The sequence below is a fragment of the Typopeltis vanoorti genome, chromosome 13 (genome assembly GCF_054136105.1).
Source record: "Typopeltis vanoorti isolate ZY-2024b chromosome 13, IOZ_Tvanoo_1.0, whole genome shotgun sequence".
Taxonomy (NCBI): domain Eukaryota; kingdom Metazoa; phylum Arthropoda; class Arachnida; order Uropygi; family Thelyphonidae; genus Typopeltis; species Typopeltis vanoorti.
In genome coordinates this window covers 39,352,431-39,375,421 of record NC_143561.1, presented here as the reverse complement: position 1 = coordinate 39,375,421, position 22,991 = coordinate 39,352,431, and the positions used below count along the sequence as shown (strand labels likewise).

The 22,991-nt window shown below is 35.6% G+C and overlaps 1 protein-coding gene and 1 long non-coding RNA gene across 10 annotated transcripts in view; one reads left to right on the top strand and one right to left on the bottom strand.

Moving 5' to 3' along the window:
• LOC150100067 (uncharacterized) overlaps positions 1-22,991 on the bottom strand; it is a 268,090-nt gene that overhangs the window by 110,933 nt on the left and 134,166 nt on the right. The window lies entirely within an intron of this gene.
• f (espin protein forked) overlaps positions 1-22,991 on the top strand; it is a 192,310-nt gene that overhangs the window by 95,276 nt on the left and 74,043 nt on the right. For all 9 annotated transcript variants that reach the window (XM_090403062.1, XM_090403063.1, XM_090403058.1 and 6 more), the window contains one exon: positions 16,230-16,632. In XM_090403062.1, the coding sequence (XP_090259188.1) occupies positions 16,283-16,632 (350 nt within the window). In that variant the 5' untranslated portion in view covers positions 16,230-16,282. The remainder of the gene's footprint in view (positions 1-16,229; positions 16,633-22,991) is intronic.

Genomic DNA, 22,991 nt, shown 5'->3' with positions numbered 1-22,991 from the left:
ACCTAAAGAGACGGTCTGAATGGGAGAGTGTGTGGGGATTTCAGTTTAATGTTGCAAAGTGTAAGGTTTTAAAATTTGGGAAGCAAAGATGGGATGCAGAGTATTGGATTCGTGGGAATATTTTAGAGGAGATGAAAGATTTGGGGATTATGGTGAATAAGGACTTGAAATTTCGTGGACATTTTGCTAAACTTGTGAGGACAACACATCGGATTATGGGGATCATGAGAGGACACTGACGTGTAGAAGTAATGTTTTGATTCCACTGTACAAGACTTTGATCAGGCTGCATATGGATTACTGTGCACAGATTTAGTCCAGGTTTTAAAAAGGATGATGAGATGTGGGAGAGGGTTCAAAGACGATTGACTAAGTTAGTTGGTTTTTTGGTCTCTGGAATGTGGAATACAGACAGATTGAGAGAATGCAAATTACAGAGCCCAGTGGATAGAAAAAAGAGGGAAGACATGATTGAGATATATAAGTTGGTAAGGGGTAATATGGGTAATTACCAGATTAATGTGGATAAGATTTTTCATAGAATATCTGGAGATGGGAGAGTATTAGAGGCCATTCCTGAAAGCTGTAAAAGGTGGGTGTGAGCAAGGAGTGAGGAGTAGATTTTTTGCATGGAGTGTGGTGGGTGATTGACAGTGTGGTGAGTGCAGGGACAGTGAACGCATTTCAGTCAAGATGAGCTGTGCATGTGAGAGTGGGATTTCCTGTGATGAATCTCCTGACTCCATGGAAGTCTGTTGATAATAATAATAATAATAATAATAATAATAATTATACGAATGAGAAGAGTAGACTGAATATCCTTGCATCCACTGAATGATTGACTTTGGAGTTACTGAACACGATTGTCTGTATCTATAAGCTACTATGTTGTTTTGTCCAATGGGAGTTTTGCGTGTAAAAGCAGGATATCGAAAGGAAAAGTCCTACCACCTTCGTATGAGAAAGTAAAAATCACTTTGAACTGAAATTTTGCCTCTTAGCATCCATGAAAGGAATGCCAGTGACTTGCTTATCATGCTTATTATCATTTATTCCCTGCGAATAGCACATCGAGCCTGGCTGAAATGACCTTGGCTTGAATATTGATTAGGCCTAGTTTCTTGTTTACGATTAATTCAGTGTACATCGATTTTGTTAGCACATTTACCATTCCAGTCTCGAGAACCCAATAACCATCACTGCAGTTGCTGGAGTGAGGAAAATAAATACTTTTCCAGATTTTATCGATTTCTTTCCGCTTATATCAACTTGAAAATTTCTTATATGAGAAAAGACATGAAAAGACTACGTTGGAATAAGTCTATAGTTGGAAACCAAAGAATAAGAGAAGAACAGGAAGGGCTAGAAAAAGATTAAAAGATACTCTTAAAGAAGATGAGTCTTGGTCGCAACAGATATTACGTCTAATGTGTGAAGACGAAGAAGAAGACAATTAAATTTAGATGCCACGTGGTTCCCATTCTGAATGATCAAATCTCATAAAGAGGTAGCGATTATCAACTCCCAAGTATCGAATGATCACTTGACTTGCAGAAGTCATTAGTCAACGCAATTTTGAGGACTGTCCAAGGACAAGATAAGTTAGTTAGTCCGGCTCTTCTGCTCCGGAGACTAAACTTTTCTTGTTTTTTAGATCAAAAAAGTAAACGACAGAAATAACTGCTGTTCTTAAAATGATACAAGCTGCTGACTTTAAAGCCAATGTAGCATAATGAGGGGTATTTCTGATCAGTGGTATATACTTCAGAGAATCAGGATAAGTAGGCATCCACGTGACTAGCGATATCCTATCACAGAATCACTTCAAAAATCTGTCATTGCTTAACCTAAAAAATATTGTACACTTCTCTTTTGTCTTTTCTTCATTAGACCAAGGTAAATTTTATCAGACTAAGGTCAGGCGCAAGCACCATTTCTGAACTGTTATCACACAGACTACCAATTAACATTATCATTGCACATGTACTCGGCACTGACGACCTTGTACGTAGTTGGGTGCACATTTGTACATTATCCTGATAATTGGTGCATAAAACATAATTCAATTTGCGCACAAAATAGATAATCGCCTACAAGTCCGGTGAATGAACTCACTGCAAGAGAATCCTGATTCGTGTATCAAAGTGGAGAATTCTAATTCAAGGAGAAAGAAGTCTTCCGATTCTATTTCCTCAATCGGAACTAGGTCAGGATAATTACTTACTGCTTATCCCTCATATTATCAAAATTATTCCTTTCGGATATTTTCTTTTTTCAATTTCACAAGCACAACATCGAAGTAACATCTTTGTTCATTGAGGCCTGGCGAATGTCCGTTGAAATCTTAGGAATTCCAGCTGTGTCTGAGCTTCATCAATGCCATTTTCTTTCTTTCTTTCTTTTTTTTTTTTTTTTTTTGCATTGATAGCATTTCTCAGAATTCCCAACTATATAACAGAAGTTAATGTTTGAAAGGAAAAATATTTGTATTAAGTGGTGTTTCCATTGGCTCTATTACTTTTCTTATTATTCTAATAAAAAAATGAATTCATTCCATCACTTTTACATTGACTGATGACAACACGCGCTTATAATAATAAAAGTTCAGCACACATGTAGAACCTTTATTATTATAGACTAGCTGAAAAGTTTTGCTACACTGTATTGTGGTTCCTGCTTTTCTACAGATTTTACACAGAGCACTGTAATTAAGGAAGAATTACCGTTTTCGTGAGGTATCTATTGACCACAGATGGACAATGCACCATCCATCAGCATGTACGAACGGGAACTGAAGGTGTAGGCTTCTTGCCTTGCTACCTGCACAATGTGTCATTAAAAGACTGGCAGAACTTACAACGACCCTGAGAGATAGTGAAGATAAGAAATTTGCACTCTCTCATTAGCACGGAGGACTTTGCACCTGTCAGCGTTCCAAGTTTGCCCCAGTTACCAAGGTAAAAAGTTCCTCGTGTGACCTTTCTTCGGGGAAGGGTGTTGACTGTAAAGGGGTCACAGGAAATGTCTCCACAGAGTGTCAGTCGAATGTCATTCAATTTCACCCCTAGGTAACGAGATGGCTGACCTTTTTTTAGTAATAATAATAAAAAAAATACTCTAGCGACCTCTCCGCATTTCTTTGATAAACAGCACGTGGTGGTTGGAAACCTTGTCTGGCGAGGACTCACCGGGACCAAAATGTCCTTCGTGCTTCTGGAGACGAAATGCGAAATGCGCGCATAAAAATATCTGCAATTTTTGAAGGCTCTTTTTTTTGGCAATGAGAATAAAATAAAAAACATCAGAAAATTGGGCGGTGCGAGCTTTTCCCAAGTGAGTTTCAGCAATCCTTTCCCCGATAGAGTGCGAACAGGAAGATGTTAACGCAATGATGGGCTTTGCGAACATTTAAAAAAACGTGTTAATATTTCTTCGATATGATGAAAAACCTTTCTTTACACTCACTGAAAAGGTGCGAACAGACGGAGGCTCCACAAAGCTTTATATTCGACCGAGCTGTAAGACGATACTTCATGTTCTTATGATGATGATGGATTACATTACACAAAGGCTCGTGACTGTAATTGGTGTAATTCGCTAACCATTTGGGCAGTTCTCAGAACGTCATATGATGGATGTTTAACATCACCGCTTCATGAATATTCTTCGGCCATTAAGTCAGCTTATGTATCATGCCTGTATTTGTTAGAATAAATTTCTTCACATAAGAATCATCTATAATAATACTCTGTTTTCCTAAACATTTTCGCATATTGTATCTATTATATTCTTCGGCTCTATTATAAGAAGAATTATGTCGTAGTATGTTGCAAAAATTGTGCGGATGCTCCATTTTTTTCTCGAATTGCGTGCCAGTGACAAACTATGGGTGTGGTCTGGAATTACGATAGAAACAGCGAAGGTTGTGAGACCAGATAAACTATAACTATGACACAGCAAGATATAAAGGCAGATGACAAAATGACACTAAATAAATTAGTTGTGTACAGCACTGGAAATCGGAATGTCTTTTAGAGTTGACATACTGTCAGCGAGGTATTATGATAGACTGCCGTAATAATGATCAATCAGTTAGTGCGATCGATTGCAGGACAGCTGAAGGAGAGGAAGTGAAATGACTTCAACCATTGCTAATATTCATTAATCGAGAAACTCGGACAAGCCTTAAGCCGAACAGAAAGAAACAGGGGGGGGTATTGTTGAAGGGGAGGAGAGGAAGGACGGTGTGTTGGAATGAAAACGTGGATTAACTAGAAGTTCAGGGCATCGATTAAGCTGTAAAGGTTCTTGTCAGAAAATTACTAGTCTCAGTTTCAATGGAAGGACTGCTGAGTACAAGATTTTAAACATCATCCTTAGAGTTCGATTTGCTTAGCGCAGAGAACGCCGCAATAGAACAGTGGGCCATTGGGAATTTTTGGCGAGGAGCAACATACTCTTTAACATTTGTATTTGATTGTTGTATTTGAGTTCAGCCACATCTAGGAATGAACTGGGTTGAGTTGTTTGGGATATGACCCAAGCTACGAAGGCTAAGATGATAGTATATGAAGGGTGCAGGGGAAAAACAACTTCAGTCCACGATATTGACTTCCGAAAAAAAACGTAATTAAATTTTCCTTGTTTTGTCAAAATGCAAGTAAACATAGCATAACAAAATAAAAAAAACAATAGATATGGTACATTCATGTATATTAAGCATAATTAATTTAAATAGTACAAAAAAATTAAAAAAACAAATGGCAATTAGGTTGAATTCACAAAAATTGGACTGAAGTTGTTTTTTCCCTGTATCCTTCATATGTGTCTGGTAAGTTTCTGGAGGAAAAACCCTGTCACCTTACTATGAGACAGGCAAACTCATGCAGTTAAAAATCTATTGTAAAGTATCTTCACGTCCTAGGCGAGATAAGAACCCAGGTCTTCCCAACCAAAAGGAGTTGTCGTCACCGAATGTGTGCTTCTGTCAAGAGAATTATTTACCAGCATGTACGGTTCCATCTGTTGATTTTCATGATGTTATGAGGTGGCGATGTTTCTTCTGGTTTGGAGTTGAATCCCTGGTCGTAGTGGTAGGAAAAATGAACACCGAAAGTTACACTGACATTCAGAGTAATTCTGTTGCTTACAGTCCGAGAATTCGTGAGAGATGATTGTTGTTTCTTTGGAATTTACAGCCAAAGCAACTGCTGATGCCAGTGTATTAAATCTATTAATAAGCGTGTGTTCTTCTGCGGATGAAAAATACGAGTTTCCGAGAGAGAAAAACATACCATCTCTGTACAACACCTCAGATGTCCGAATAATATTTGGAAAATAGCAATAAATAAATAAATAAATAAAATCCTTACCCACCCACGATACGAATCTACTATAGGTTCACAAATAAATCTTTCCTGGGTGAGAGCCACATACAAAAAATCCTCCACATTTAAGGGTTTTATTATTTCTCTTACTTGTCCCGTAGCTATGGAAACCACATCAGATTAAATGCGCTGTAGTGCATTTAAAAATTAATACTCTTTAAGAATAGTGTGTCCGCGCGGTTAGCCGAGTGGCTATGCGCTTCGCAATCATATGCCTGGGTTGGGCGTGGACAGTAGGGTCCCCCCCCCCCCAGTTTAGCTGGGTTTTTCATCCCACAAACAGGCAAACCGGCCCTGTGAACATACAGGATACAGTCATAGGATATAGTACGGCAAGGAAGGCAACGGGAAACCACCTCGCTTATAGTCACCTCCCTAGTATGGTAGCATAGCTGCCCTTTCCATCCGTGCGGATGAAAGAAAACTAATCATCATCATCATCAAGAATAGTATACTAAGATTGACAAATAACATGAATGCACACAATATATATTTCAGGTATTTGTAAAATCAGTAAAATCACACCCATAAAATTTACACACACACACGCATGCATGCACACAGTGCAATGGAAATGCTAAATAAACAGCACCACAGTGAAGTTCTTATCCTACGCATAATGATTTTTTTAAAAAAATATTTTTACTGCATTAAAACAATAGCTGACCATAACATGCTTGTCTAGACAGAGAAATGGGAGTAATCTGATAACAGAGAACTGTTTCAGCATTACACAGAACACCATTCCTGCTTAGTGAGTCGAATTCTTGCAGCTGCCTCGTGTTTAGTTTTTCTAGGAGTTCTTTAGCACTCGTGAAAGAGAATAAAAAATCGGCGCGCAATTATTGGGTCATAGAACGAGTTTTACCTCGGGAGTTTAATTTTCCCCAGCCACAATTATAAATCGGGCATAGGATATACAGTGAAAAAATTAGAATGGATAAAGCATTAATTGATATATTTTCATAATTATTTGTACTTGACGTCTCAAATAATCTTGCCCTAAACAGAAAGTCTTCACATCTGTCAATATAGTTTTTTTTTTTTTCATTTTGAATGGGTATTTGCTTTTAAATTATTTTGATCATGTTACAGTATTACATTAGCATACATTAATATACAAAATGTTATTAAAAGGATGATGAAGCCATCTAAGTTTATAATCTTTTTGCATTTTGCTAGCTTAATTGACCTTCAAAAGTCACATTACGAGTATGTTATGATCTTGCGGGCGTTTCAAAATCTACTGCCTTGAAAGAATTGTTGAAGTTTTTCATATCTCCAAACTCTTTGTTATATTTCCTTGTTATTTTTATAATTATACTCAGTTTTTGTTATAAAATTATCGATATCTTAAAATATATTATAGATATTCTAATATAATTAAAAATACCACAGTCATAAGTTCTATTTTAGTCGCCAGCTAAAGGAACTTTTTTTCTAAACCTTCGTTACCGAGTTAATTGATATCTATCGCAGGCAATAGAGTTTTACTCGGAAACTTGGGTTTTTAAACTCCGCATCTCAGAAAATTCGACGCAGAACTCACACTATTACAGACAACAATACGAGTGTTAGGGTTTAGGAGCACAAGATGGCGGCAGTTTGTCTTCACCGCGATCTCGTGATCCTAAACTCTAACACTGGTATTGTTGTCTTCCATGTTCTATCCCAAATACTCCCAAAGTAATCGATTGCAAAGGGTTCAGCTTTTGGTGGTGGTCCTTCAAGACTACTTTTCTTTTCGTTCTGTATAAATGCTTATGCTATATAAATTCGAAATATACCCAACACTGGATGGAAAAGTGCTAATATGTTTGTGGGTAGTGAAATTTCTTACACACACACACGCGCGCGCGCACAAAATTCAACATCTATTTACTGACCAGCTTCACATCTACCGAACCAATGTGTCTCAATCCTCTTTCATTACTCTGTTCTCGGAACAGTCTTTCACCTGCCGTCTTTCCCAAAGATTCTTTTACGAGACAGACTCCTTTAACATCTTTCTCACCCATAACACTGATGTGTTATAGGTTTTGCAATTAAAAAAAATCCTGACAACATGCGTTGCTTATTCTTTCTTTCTTTCCATGAGCTAAGTTGGTATAGGATTATTTGAAATATATGACCCGATGTGTGTATGTGTGTGGGCGGGGGGGGTGAACGTATTTCACCTTTTATAATGATTGTTTAGGTGATGTTTAGGTTACGTATTGCGTGTGTTCATCTGGTGTCAGTTTACCTGCTTTGCGGGACTAAGCTGCAGTGTCTTGAAAGCTCTTTGTGAAAAAATAAATAAATAAATAAATAAAATAAATAAATTTAGTACGCAGCGCAAAGCCTCAGAATTTATAACTTTAGATAAGCAAAAGGGCCCATGGTCCTGTAATTTTAATATACAAAACTCTTGAACTTTATGTATCAATGACATCACTGGTACAGACAATATTGGTTATAATTTCGTAAAAAAAGATGCATCAAAGTTCAACGGACTCCAGTGAGTATACCTTCTTAATCTTATTAAGTTTGGTGTTCTACAAACTTTGAATTCCACACACGCACGTATGTATATATTTATAAAGAATGGAACTGGAGGAGAACGCGAAGTTTTATTTGAAAAAGAACAAATAATGGGCCAATAAGTTACATTCCTTTAGCAAAACGAAGAGCTGTTGACTTTTCACTCGGTATTTGATTTCGGTTTGCACGGATTTGTTTCGAGTCTTCCTAAGGAAGGGACTTGTAACATTTCCAAGCCGAACCAGAACAAGTATGTAAACACGATGAGAAATTACAAATCTTAAATCTTAAATATACCATGTATGAAGTTGGCGTTAAGATATATCAGTGGTTTCATTCTTATTGGACCGTGGGAAATGTAGATGGTGCTCTCCACTCTGAATTATTTCCAAAATCAAGTTTCTTGCTCTGACCTCGATTGAAAACGAAAATAAATATGGTTTGATGTCGCGCACTAGAAATAAGTGATGTCGATGTCCACTTTATTGTACAGCTGTTGGTAAGGCAAGATATAATGGCAGATATCTTTCTACTGGTTTGGACGATAGCCCGATACGAATTCCATCTAAGCACTTTTGCATTCTTCACACCATATTTTGTTGTGTTATTATGTAGGTTACCGCCAGATGTCTCTGTTATGCGATGATTAACAATTCTCAACCTACAAATATACTTAACGATATCGAAGACGTGCAAAGTAGAATTGGAAACTAAAATCCATTTAAGTTCATTGACCTTTTAAAACTCGATGGGGCTTACACTGAAATTCCATTATAGAAGTCAGAAAATCTTAAATTTTATTTTTATCCAAACTAAAGGGATCGGAGAGAGAGGAGGGGGGGGGGGAATTGGAGAATCAAAAACGATAGTTAATAAAACGGAAGAAAACCAGAGCATATATGTGCATACAGTGTAATATACTGGAGATTATGTAGAATTAGAAGTATATTAAATCGGAATATGCTTTCATATGAAATACAAAAAAAAAAAAATGTGTCATGAATTTACTGATACATTATGGCAAAAAAATAGATCTATTAAATATCTTCGTTTAAAGAGTTTTTTAAGTTTGCGAACTTGAACGTCTTCCTTAGTTATTATTTTTCTAATCATAATAACTAAGGAAGTTATGATTATAAACTTATCCAGTAAAGGTTATTTCCAATTTAATATTTTCACAGTTTTACATGGTATGTATGTGACTTTCCACCCATCTAGCGCTATCGATTATAACTCGTTTGTATGGTACTGGAGATTTTTTTATTTTATTTCAAAGGACGCTTCATAAAAGCCATTGCAATATATTATGCTCTTCTTTCCATCTTTCATAATACAAAATGAACTGCACATTATTCAGCAGGTATTTTAGTTCAGTTCAAAATACCTTTTTCAAGACGCTTCAGGCCTCCAGTAAGTAGCGTTAAGCGACGATACTGCTTATTGGAACTTCAGGATTTACTGTGTTGCATTCCCCCCCCCCCCTATTGTAGATCGATCCTTTTGTGCCTCCGTAGCTCAGTGATTTAGACGAGCCCTTTGGCTGAAAAAAAAAAAAACAGGTTCGAATCCCGACTATCACACGAGGAACCTTCAGTAGGCCTTTTCCATCAAAGTGAGTTAGCCTCATACGGAAGTGTTTTTTTTTTTTTTTCTTCAGGATCAAATAAGAATAAAACGAAAGTCAATATATAGCATGCTTTCTTAACTAGTTTGGAGATGCAATCTGAGAATTCAAATCAAAATGGATTGCAGCAAATTAAAAATTATATTAACATCAATAAATTGTCTTTTGATCATTCAGAAAGATTTTGGTTGACTCCTCAAATAAATAAAATAAATTAGGCTTTTATTTTATAAGTAAAAAAAAAAAAAGAAAACTTATTACAAAATATATTTTAATTATTGAGAATTAGTTTTTATTTTAATGCCATCTTTTGGTATTTTGATCCAAATGTAACAATCCGACAATTTTAAAGCTCTATTTCAATGATCTCCACTTCATAATTTATCTTTTTCAGCCTGTATTTAGAACATAAAATTGTTTCCTCTGCTCATTCACAACAATTTTATCTTTTAAATATAGGTTGAAAAAGATAAATTATGAATTGGAGATCATTTTATGGCCAGCCTGATATAAATTGCCAAGAATATTTTTTTTGACAATTCCGATTCTTGTTTCCTAATATTATAATGACATCTCGTGTTTTCGATTCATTGTTTAGCGATGCATTATTGCCTTAATAAAATACTCCTGGAATGTCAGATCCACGAGATATCAAGACGCATTAAAATGCAGTTACAAAAACAATAGCGAATATTCCCCGATTCCTTTCATTCCATCTTCCCATTCCAAGTGCAGCGATTACATATCAAAATAATAAGCGATGTGAACGAACTTCGATATACAATGGATCAATGTACCATACGGAATGCGAAGAACAGTAGATTTTAAGGGTAACGGTACTGATGCTTCAGTCACATACTATTTTCACTACTGTCCAACCAATAAGGAAAGTTAGATTTTATTTATGAAGTCACAGTGATTACTGCCATTTCGTGAAAACGAAACCTGATCACCATGACCAGATCACCCGTAATCAAGTCCCGAATCTTTAGATCATCTCTTTTCTTAATTTGTCGAGTCTTCGTATTTTCTACAGGTTTTATATTCTGTAATCACGATAAATTTCATTCATCATATAGGTCCATGTAATTTAATAACGCCATCTAGTGGCTTCTTTTAAAACTACAAAAAAACATTAACGTGGGAACGTGACGTCCCTTCCCCCGCGTTACCATTACAGCAACAAGACAGTTCAAAAACGCATCGTCTCCGTAAGAATCATCAGACGGAACAGATCGACCAAACGAGCCATTCACGACATCCGCGCCGATCATCGTTATATTAAGGAAAAAACGTCTTAGTTGTTAAGACAAGGGAATATTTTTGGGTCGGATAACAGAATGTGTCCATCACATAACTTCGCGTGATTTAAACGGGTTATTTCCTTGATTCCTTTCATTCCATCTTCCCATTCCAAGTGCAGCGATTACATATCAAAATAATAAGCGATGTGAACGAACTTCGATATACAATGGATCAATGTACCATACGGAATGCGAAGAACAGTAGATTTTAAGGGTAACGGTACTGATGCTTCAGTCACATACTATTTTCACTACTGTCCAACCAATAAGGAAAGTTAGATTTTATTTATGAAGTCACAGTGATTACTGCCATTTCGTGAAAACGAAACCTGATCACCATGACCAGATCACCCGTAATCAAGTCCCGAATCTTTAGATCATCTCTTTTCTTAATTTGTCGAGTCTTCGTATTTTCTACAGGTTTTATATTCTGTAATCACGATAAATTTCATTCATCATATAGGTCCATGTAATTTAATAACGCCATCTAGTGGCTTCTTTTAAAACTACAAAAAAACATTAACGTGGGAACGTGACGTCCCTTCCCCCGCGTTACCATTACAGCAACAAGACAGTTCAAAAACGCATCGTCTCCGTAAGAATCATCAGACGGAACAGATCGACCAAACGAGCCATTCACGACATCCGCGCCGATCATCGTTATATTAAGGAAAAAACGTCTTAGTTGTTAAGACAAGGGAATATTTTTGGGTCGGATAACAGAATGTGTCCATCACATAACTTCGCGTGATTTAAACGGGTTATTTCCTTGATATTTTCGTGTAGTGTCACTTGTTGTGTCGCCCCACTTTATATCCTTGGTCTATATCTGACATGGCGGCTGTAATTCTACGGACAAGTGAAAAAAAGCTGTCAGTAGATATCTGGATCACTCGCTAAGCGAGGGAAACCTGCTCTTAACCACAACCTGCACAGTTCATGACAACAATTAGGTCTGTGACGTCATTTGCGTGATGTCATAAATCCACCGGTCCCACGATATACTGCTTTGATGGTCTCAATTGTAGTTATTCAAATACTAAGGATTACCGTCTAGCGCACATCAGTACGCTAGACGGTAATTTAATTTAGCATTTAATTTTTGTTGATGGACCAATATAACTTCTGTCGCATTGAGAATTCATCAGAAGATTTTTAGAATCATGAAAAATATTCCGTTGTATTAAACTGGCAAAAATGAAAAAAAAAAAAAAAATATGCATAATCTTTTTCACCTAAAACATTGAAAAATATGGATCATATAAAGGTCGTTATAGTAATAAAAATATAAGTTACATCTTCCATAAAATGAATGTGTTTATTACTTGTTTACTTATTATTTATTCTTATTTTTTTCTTCTTCGAATGGTGGAAGAGATGTAATATGGATTTTACCCACTTTATGAAATTCTTATTGACTTATTGGGACATAGCATTCAAAATGGTGGTCATGGGTTGGTTATACATTTTTTTGCGTGGCGAGTAGAATTTTGCATATATATATATATATATATATATATATATAATGTAAAAAGTTTTTTACCTCGGGGATAATGTATATTAAGGATACCAAGTAATTTTATAAACTTGGTTTTTTTAACTCCTTCTCATGACCTTGTTCTCCCAAGTAAGCAAAACAGTTAAGTTTGCGCCTAAAACTTTATAAAAAATTTTTATAAAAATTTTATAAAACCAAGTTTATAAAATTATATAAACGCTTATTTTAGGAATAAGCCGCCACTAGTTTAAAACTGTCTGAGATCCAAAATTCTAAAAAGCTTGCGAGTTTGAAATCTCACGTAAAAAATCACCAACGTATTATGATTCAGGTGTCCTGAAATCTTTGCTTCATATCGCCCTTTATATGTGAAAGTAGTCTCCATAATTTCACTGGACATCAGAGAAGATACCGTATTCACTCCCCATCTCGGTGATGTGCCACACGAATACGAATTCTCCCCAGGTGATCCTATTGAAGGCAAAGGCTTTAATCTCTGAAGACTGGTCACTCCTGACACACCAACCACATCTGAGCGTCTACCACTCACCTTTACCAGAAAGCTTACCTCCTGCCTTTGTTTTGAGAAGTTCTACTCAGACTTCTCTATTTTCAGTGTTTACATCTATAATTAGATGTTTACATCTAATTTGTTTATTAATTGTTTCTCATGACTTTCAAGAACCATAATCTTCGTCTTACTAGGGATGAGTTTAAGTCCTTTGTTCTTGTGATCACATTAATTTTTTCAAGGATTCATCCTAGCTGTTCCATATATTGCTGATGCATTTGCATTTATCCTAATTTCTGTGTTCAGCTCATCCAGTGATGTCCTCTGCACAGACACTAAACAGTGAGGAGAAAGTAGGCATGCTTGCTTAATTCCCTTGCCTACCGATCCCAATTAGCTAATCCCATACCGGTTCTTACCATTGCGTCTTTGAACAAGAAGCCTAACTAACTGTACAGTTAACTATCATCCTGATTAATTGTTGAATAAAACCCATTACTTTCATTACCGCTCAGAGTTTCACATGGTGACCAGTGAAAACATTTTTAGTAGTCTGCAAAGCTCGATGCCGAAAGAAGTCTGTCTGTCTGTACTTCTCAATTATCTGCCTAAGATAAAGGAGCCGATCTTTGGTATCCCCCTTCTTGAAACTTGCCTGTTCCTCAAGCATCTTACCTTAATTTTAATGTTTATGATTCTTTAGCAGAATCGTTCTTGCATGACAGATCAAAGTAACAGTTTTATAGCGCTTGCAGTCCTTCATACTCTTGTGGTGTGTGCTATGAATACTCCCATTCAATACAATCAAACTATGAAACACTCTTATCCTTCAATCGGTCGGATTCCGGGCATTATTTTTTTTATCAAACTTCATACCTAAGTGAAGGTGGTTGCAGCTAAAGATTCCCTCCAAGTTTCACCCTCAATACTCTCCTTTTCATCTGCTTTTGATCTCCTGTCCTTTTAGTATGGTCCCGTTCGTGTCCTTGATATCATTCAAGCTGGTCAGATGAGCAGCCATAATTTTATAATTGTGGCTGCTCATCTGACAATCTCTCTCTCTTTCTCTGTTCACAATTCTTAACAAAATATTTGTCCTTGTTCTGCCAAATATGTTCACTGACGTCTCTCTATAAATAATTTCTTATATTCTAAAGAATATAAGAAATTATGAAACCCATGGATCTGAGAGTCATGCTGACTCTCAGATCCATGGGTTTCTTGGTCTTCTAAGTGGAGAATTTTTCTTAGTTGTAATTCTATATTTTCTTTGACTTCCTCCCACAGCTTTTCAGGCGTGGTCTCCAAAAGAGCATCCAACCCTTTTGTTTGTTTGTTTGCTTCTTCTGCAAACCCCGTAGGGATTACTCTGACATCTAGTAATATCCTTGGATATTTCGGAATCTTAGTTTCGCTCTTATTATTTGATGCTTGATGCCACGTTATGTTCTTGAAGAAGGAGGCGTATCAAAGATTCTTGTCTTTCACATTGCAATACCAGGACGTAATCAATCTGGTGCTACCTATCGATATTTGATATCAAAGCGTAAGCATAGGTAGGTAGGTCGTGAATGCTTCTGGAAGCAAGTATTAGTAATAATTAATCTGTCAGAACAAAATAAACAGTCTTTTTCCACGTGTGTTACGTTATCTAGACCAAACCTGCCATATTCAGACCTAATTGTCATATTTTTTCTCACTTTTCCATTGAATCTCCTAGATGAAGAGGATCTCTCTCCTTAACAGGCAGTACAAAAGCATTTGTAGGTTTCCACAGAACTCTCCATTCTCTTCACCAAGCCTGATGAGCCTTAAATCTGATAAAAAGTAACCTGTCATTTACGGCTCGTAACCAAAAGGAACTCCTCCGAACTTTCCTCAGAACTACGGATACTCGTGATACTTTGAACCCCCCCCCCCTCGAGTAAAACATAAACTGCTAACTCACCATTCTGTCTTCTAAAATGATCTTCTCCATTCAGTCTAGTCTCTGTAATTCCCAGAATGCCAATTCTGGGAATTACAGAGAATGCCAATTCTCTTCATCTCACTTGATCTAATGTGAAGAGAATCCATCAGACACCCAGGACATCAGATGTCCCTATGTAAAGTAAAATTCACCTCAAAAGTAGGTAAATTTTAGTCTTCTCTCTCGGTGGTCCTCATCAAACATAAATTAATTTTTTTTCCTTATTTCTCAGAATAATATCAACAGTAAAGTACAATAAAAATTTTAAAAAAAATAATAAAAAAACCCCTCTTAAATGCCACTGTTACTATTTTACTCATATAATAACTACCCATAGTGTCTTACTGACCAAGTATGAAAAATGTGTCTATTTAAGACTTAATAAATGCTAAGTCAGAGTTCTTCCTTTTAACAAAATATAATTACAGAATTTGTTTTGACATATTGCACATAAAGAAAAAAGAAAATGCGCTTATTAATAATTATTCTTGATAATGGCTAAACTCGATATTACAGATGGCATTATAAACATTACAATTCTGTTTCAGGCATACCATCATCCGCAAACATTATTATAGTTCTTCCATTGTTATCCTTTTATTATTAGTAGTCTCTTTATTTTTTTATTCTTTTCTTGTTTGTTCATTGTTATCCAGCCGCTGCTTACACTGTGTTGATTTTTGCAAGTTCTTTCTTAAAATGTTCTTACTCTCACTAGATGGCAGCACAGATAAGGCACTCCAATTCTAGTTTGTTCCCATCTGGAATTCGTGATGCTACTGTATGAACTTTCTTCAGGTTAAATAATGTTTTAGACGTGCTAGAGGACTCTTGTACAGACATTACAAAAAATCTGACAGTATTATGACATCCCTGATATCACAGAGAAGAGAAACAATCACTCTTGGACTCAATTAATATTATGCCTTTAGGGTTATCGACAATCTGCACAAGATTGACATGTAGTAATTTAAAACAGACAATTCTCAAAGAAAATAAAATTACATAATCAAATGCTCGGTGTTTCGCTTTCGACAACGAAGATTTTTTTATTTGTTTTTTATTATTATAAATCATTATACGCTTAGACAAACTTCCCCATTCGGCAGCAGAGGGAGTTTGTCTAATATAATAATTTTCGCAATTCCTTTTATATCAGGGTTTTATATTATTTATTTATTTATTTCTTGTTTTTTATCGCTTGAAATGTAACAGAAATTGCTAGTTTAAATGCAAAAGTTAAATGTATTATTTAAAAAAATATATATATATATATATATTATTTCGATTTATAAGAGGCCTAAATACGATAATGGGATTGAAATCATAGAAGTAAATAAATACATGATTGTTATATGCAATTACATGGTTATTATTTTATATATTTTTTAATTAAATTAAATTTATTTTTAGGCAAATCTCACGGCTTTGCCTACCGTTGGAGTTACTGTCAAACGGTAAGAGTGATGCCGGAGGTTCCTCTCATACACCGCGCCCTGGTGGCGGCCAGAGAAGGCGATCTTCAGGGTCTACAACTACTAAAGAAAAAACACGAATTGTTACACACTATTCACGATGATTTTGGAGCTACCTGTGTCCATTATGCTGCCAGGGGAGGAAGTGTAAAAGTATTAGAATTTCTAACCACGAAATGTGGCATGAAAGCCAATGTTCGGTCATTTGTTGGGGCCACACCCGCTCACGACGCTTCAGCAATGGGGAAATTACCTGCCCTGGTTTGGTTGCTGAAAAATACGGACTGTACTTTGTGGGACAGAGATAAAGATGGCGCCACTGTGCTTCACGTTGCTGCAAGGTAAGCGTGTTCTTATTAATGAACTAACGTATAATTAAAGTTACCAGGTGTCTACAGTGACAACCAAAATGATAATCTCTCTCTCTTTCTCTCTCTATCTGTTTATTATTGTTATTATTATTATTATTATTATTATTATTATTATTATTATTATTATTATTATTATTATTCCTTATGTGTTTCACAGCTATCATATATAACGTACTCTCTTGCATTCTAAAATCGAGAAAGGCGTCAGTGTTGCACGAGCTAAAGACAGTTCATTCAAGACAGACACCTACGATGACAGGTTTAACTTCCTTAGGCCTGCTAATGCATTCAGAGTGCACACGATTCCCAACTCTTGCATTCAGTATAGAGAAATCGCAGTTGTTGGTAATTGGTAAAACATTCTGGTAATTCGGCCTTTGTCAGACGAGCTCACCGATAATTTGAAAATTTGGGCTCACTTTCTGACAGCACGGGATGACTGACAACATGATTATTTATAGTTCATCATCATCATCATCAAATTCCTGCCATGTACCCTCAAGGGGTGTACAGGATATGACAGTACTACATGAAAAATTTACATCATTACTAACTTCCTGTCTATAATTTTCCTCCAGTCTGTTACTTGTCAAGACTCCAACATTATCAGATCTTATATTTCTATCGTCTAAGGCACTTTGTACTGCATCAATCCACCTATATCTTGGTCTTCCTCTGGGTCGTTTTGCTGCCAACCTGGCAGAGAACACTTGTTTTGCTAATCTTTCCTTCCCATTCTGTTTAAGTGACCATACCACCTGAGATTAGCTCTGCTAACGCATTTCTGGATGCTGACAATGTCAAGTTCTTTCCTAATATCCTCATTTTTAATATGATATTGACATTGATGGCATCTGTTCACGCCTCTGATCTTTCTCAGGACTCTCATATCTGTGGTCTCTAGTCTTTGGTCAAGTGTTTTACTTCTGACTCAGCTCTCAGATCCATAAGTTAAAACTGGTTTGAACACAGTCTTGTATACAGCTAATTTAGTATTCCGACTAATTTCTCTCTTATTCCATGTGAATTTATTCAATTGACTTCCCACGATACCAGCTTTGTTGATTCTGTTGTCTATTTCTATATTTAATTTACCATCTTCACTAAAAATCGTGCCTAAGTAGCTGAAATGTTTTACTTGTTCCACAGGTTCTCCATTCACAACACAGTTGACATTTTCAATGATTCTGCCTATTTTCATTGTCTTTGTCTTTTTATTGCTGACCTTCATACCATATCTATTACAACAGCTATTCAATTTAGTCAGACAATCTTGTAGACTTGTAGCGGATTTATTTAGAAGTATAACATCATCCGCATAAAGCAAAGAGCTGACATTAACATCTCCTCCAATTTTGATATCAGGTTTAATACCACATTCCTTCGTAATGTGATCCATACAGATAATGAATAACAGAGGGGATAATGTACATCCTTGTCTCACACCAGATTTAACATTAAACCATCTTCCTGTACTTCCTTCAATTCTAACTGCTGACTTACAACTCAAATAAAGACTAAGTATTGCTTGATATAATGCCCCATTGACACCATATAACTGCAGCGTATTGAATAGCTTCTCTCTTGCCACCTTGTCATATGCCTTTTCCAAATCCACAAAACTTAAATACAGATCTTTGTTATATCCCCATGATTTCTCCACTATTTGTTGTAAAGTGAAGATCTGATTCCTGACAGCCTATATTTGACCTGAATCCAGCTTGTTCTTCACCAAGCTTTTCTTCCACAATTCTTCTCAACAGTTTCTCAAGTATACTTGCATAGATCTTACCAGGAACACTCAGAATGGATATGCATCTGTAATTCTCGCATTCAGTTTTATTTCCCTTTTATATATGGGTACTATGAGAGCTCTACTCCAATCATCGGGAATTCGTCCCTCTGTCCAGGCTTTCTGAACTATGCAGTGCAGCCACTGTAAGACTCTTATACCACCATACTTCAGCATTTCTGGTCGAATATCATCTACTCCTGCTGCCTTTCCACATTTCAAGCCTTTGATGGCTTTTTCTACTTCCAGTATGGATATGTATTCCTGACTGCATGCCTAATCAGTGCTTTTTACCACTGTGCTGTCATCACTGCTTGTTTCATTTAGCAGTTTTTCAAAGTAATTACTCCATACTTCAAGGATATCTTTTTCTCCTGTTTTCATGTCACCTTTATCATCTCTAACTCCTCTAAAAAACAGCACTCTTTCCTCCATTCCTAAGCTTCTTCAACAACCTCCAGAATATTTTGCCACCTTCTTGATATTTATTTTCTATATTCTTACCAAAGTCCTCCCACGACTTTTGTTTAGCTAGTTTTACACACTGTTTAGCATTCTTGCATTTGTCTCTATATTCTCTAAGAGCACAAGCTGACTTATTTGACAGGAACTTTTGATATGCTTTCTTCTTTTCCTTCACTGCCTCTTTAACTTCCTGTGTCCACCAGGGAGTTCTGATTTTTTTTATCCTTGCAGACAACCTCACCACATGCCTCTCTTGCAGAATCAATCAATGTTTTCTTCAGAGTTTGCCATTGAATCTCCAAGGTTTGATTCCTGTTCTCAAACTCTTTCATTTTTTCTTCAATAATCTTTGTGTATTTTACCCTACAGTTCACATCTGAGAGCTGCTCAACTTTTATTCGCTTTTAAACTTTATTGCATGTCATTCTTTTCAATATGAAATTCAATTTTATCCTGCTCAAGACCAAATAGTGATCGTTTCCAATTTCAAATCCTCTGTACACTCTGGTGTCCTGCACCAGGGAGAAAACATCACTATCAACAATAACATAGTCAATGAGACTTTTCTTATTCCTTGCCTCTTCTCTCCATGTGAATTTGTGCACATTTTTATGTTGGAACATGGTGTTAGTAATAACCAGCCCATGTTCTGAGCAGAAATCAAATAGATATTTGCCATTATTATTAGCTTTGCTCTTTTCTCCAAATTTTCCCAAAATATTTTTGTATGTCTGACGATCACTTCCTACTCTGCTATTTATATCCCCAACAAGGGCCAACTTTTGCTTTTTCATTGTGTCAGTTGCTTTTTCTAAAGCCTCAAAAAATTCCTCCACTTCTACCTTAGTAGAACCTTCTGTGGGACCATAGGCACAGATAAGTCTCATTGTCCAGTTCCCCATTCTCATATTTGCCCACATTACTCTACTTGAGACTGACTGCCATTCAAGAAGTTTAGCCTCGTATTTTGTGTTGAATGCTAAGATAAAGAACGGGGGAAAAAAAGACGGAGAGCTTCTGCCATCCCAATATCGTATTAGATAGTGTTAATGCGCTTCTAGAAAAAATGAAAGAAAAAAAGATAGTAATAGTATCACGATCTCATTTTGTTTGTGAATTTTTATCCTGTATGGGAGCATCACCACTACCCGAAATTACGTTCAAATTTCCTACTTTTTGATGTTTTATACAAATTATTAGCAGTTATAAAAAATAAATAGAAATAAATCTAGACAAGTTGGTATATGTGCAGTGTCTAAACCAGGGGTCGCCAAACTTCTTTGACCGTCGACCCCTTCAAGAGTTTCTTGACTTTTTATCGACCCCCTCTATTTTACTATTAAGTAATTATAATAGGACAAGCAAAAAAGACGCTCATGTGAGTTTTCAGATTGTTTATTTTATAGTTACAGTGTTTCTTGTATGTATAATATAGTATAAATTATTATATTGGCTTAACGTCAAAGGGATACGTTTTTGTTTTTGACGTCCTTATTAACATTACATATTTGATACGAGGGATAAATAATATATAAAATATAAAATTTAATTTCAATAACAAAATAACAATAATACAATCTTCCTTATATATATGAAAATAAGACTTAAATAAAAGAGCCAATAGGCTTCGTTTCGGTGATGTAACATTATTTAAATGAAGGGGATATTAAATCCCAGATTCGGCATGAAACTCTTTGATTCCGATCTTTGAGTTTCTTATTCGGCTTTGAAATAATGTGGGATTTAATATCCCTTTCATTTAAATAAAGAAAATAAGACTTTTATTAACTTAGTATACAATTTACTAACGTTGTCAATGTGAAGGGTGTGCTTCGTGACTCTTGACAAGATTAGAAATGTTGAGTTCAAAATTAGTAAGTTTCGGCCTTAAATCGCGACGGAATTCTATATCTAGCTTATTTCTTTGTTTTGTTAAAATGGAATTAACATGACTGAAACCAGCTTCAACCATGTACGCGCCGGACGGGAACCACCGACATCCGTTTATTGGTAAATACGTCATTTTGGCCTACTTGATTGGCTTCCGTAACTATTTTCATGACCTTGCTCCATCTTACAGGTCCTATTCATGTCACTGTTCCCACGATTCACTCTTAATTGCGTTGCCATTCAGGATGGAGGTAATCCAAGTTAACCGAATTAAATTATCTATATAGTGATTTTCTATTGACCCCTAACAATGTTATATCGACCCCCCCCCCAGGGGTCGATATCGACTACTTTGGCGACCACTGGTCTAAACCATCGTCTCCTCCCTCTCTCCAGTAACAGTATCATATTACTGAGCTACTAAACTCCTGACGTACTGTTGTCATGGAAACATTACGTCACTCTTTCGTCCAGTGTCGCAAACGAACTTTTTAAATTACATAGTGCCCTTATGTGGATAATTTTCTCAACCGTTTTTTGATTCAGATAAAGAATTCAGAAATAATGTTAAAAATGATATTAGTGGTTAAAATAATGTTAAAAATGATATAAAAACGATAATAATTGGAAGAAAAAAAAATAAACTTAAAAATACGAGTTATTCTTTTTAATCCTAAATTTTAAAAATTAAAAAAAAAAATAACAATCAAATGGTGTGTTCGAAATAGTGCGTGCTGGCTGTTAGAGGAAAACCTTCAATCAAAGCTTTAATAAAAGTCGATAATAGGGTCTCTCCTGAGATCGTGCATTTCAAGCAATATAATTAGAGCATAGCAAGACACCCCATGCCGAAGGTTATAGAATTCTCGTATACTGTTGATTACTTTTCGAAACTTTTTCTGAAGTCGCGTACCGCTAACATTTAGTTTGCTTACCTGGCTAATAATGTGTCGATAATTTCATCCTGTCTAAAATAAATTTAAATGCTAAATGAAGTCGTTTAAGACTCTTTCATAATAATTAAAAATGATTAATTTTATTTGAAGCAGAAAAAATATCAGAAGCGTTACAGCCATAAAACACAGATGAAATTGAAATAAAGAATCGGTCATCTCAAAATTTAAAAATAAGAAATCGACTGGAATTGATGAAATATAAAGCGAAATGCTACAATAAAGAAATGACAGTAAACACGAGAAATTTAATTATACATGTCTTTAAGAAAATAAGGATTCTCAACGGATGGAGGATGAACATTAAAAAGGGAATCAAATCTGAACTCCCAAATTACCGAATAATAAACCCGAAAAGTACGTAGAAAAATTATCAAAGAAAAATTAGATTTCTCTTTAATAATTTCAATTATTTAAATTTCAAGAAATATGCAACAGATATATCAACAGAAAAATTAAAAATAAATAAATAAATAATAATAATAATAACAATGGTAAAGGCAAAAGAGCCAATGAGATATAAACTAAATGGAAAAATATTGAAACAATTAATAAAATTTAAATATCTGTGAATAACTATTTAATAGTGACAATATAACACAGAACAAATAAAAGAACAATCTCCAAAGATGAATAAAATACCCGGATGTTTACATTCAACAATATGGAAAAATATACTGTAGCTCTAACAAAGGAAACAACAGTAAGAATATACAACAGATAAATACAAGTTGTGAAATGAAAGCGATACGAATTATAGTTAATAAAACAACATTTAACAGAATAAAAATTAAAATATTTATTATTTTTCAATTTTTCATCGTCAATTATAAACGAATAAATGTTTGCAATTGGCGTTCTTAAACCTATAATCAAAAAAACATAAAATAAAGTAATAATAATAAAAATAGAAACGATACAAAATCATGTTTCAAATGATAATAACTGAATGTTATTGCAAAATGCATCGTTTTTTGATTGTTTCCAATCATCTGCATACATGTCAATGCTGCTAGCAACCAGCTTACCTCCAGAAGCGCCCCCTAGCGTGAAATATGATACAAAACAATTCATTCTTACATGTCTATGCAAACTGCAGTGATGCAATAGTAATTTGAATAGCTGACATAACGACCATCAATATGTCATATCCTTCCGCCTTCAGCGCCATCTATGTCACGAAGCGAATTATGTTCCTGCAGGGTTGCGTTTTGTCCCATTACCGCACC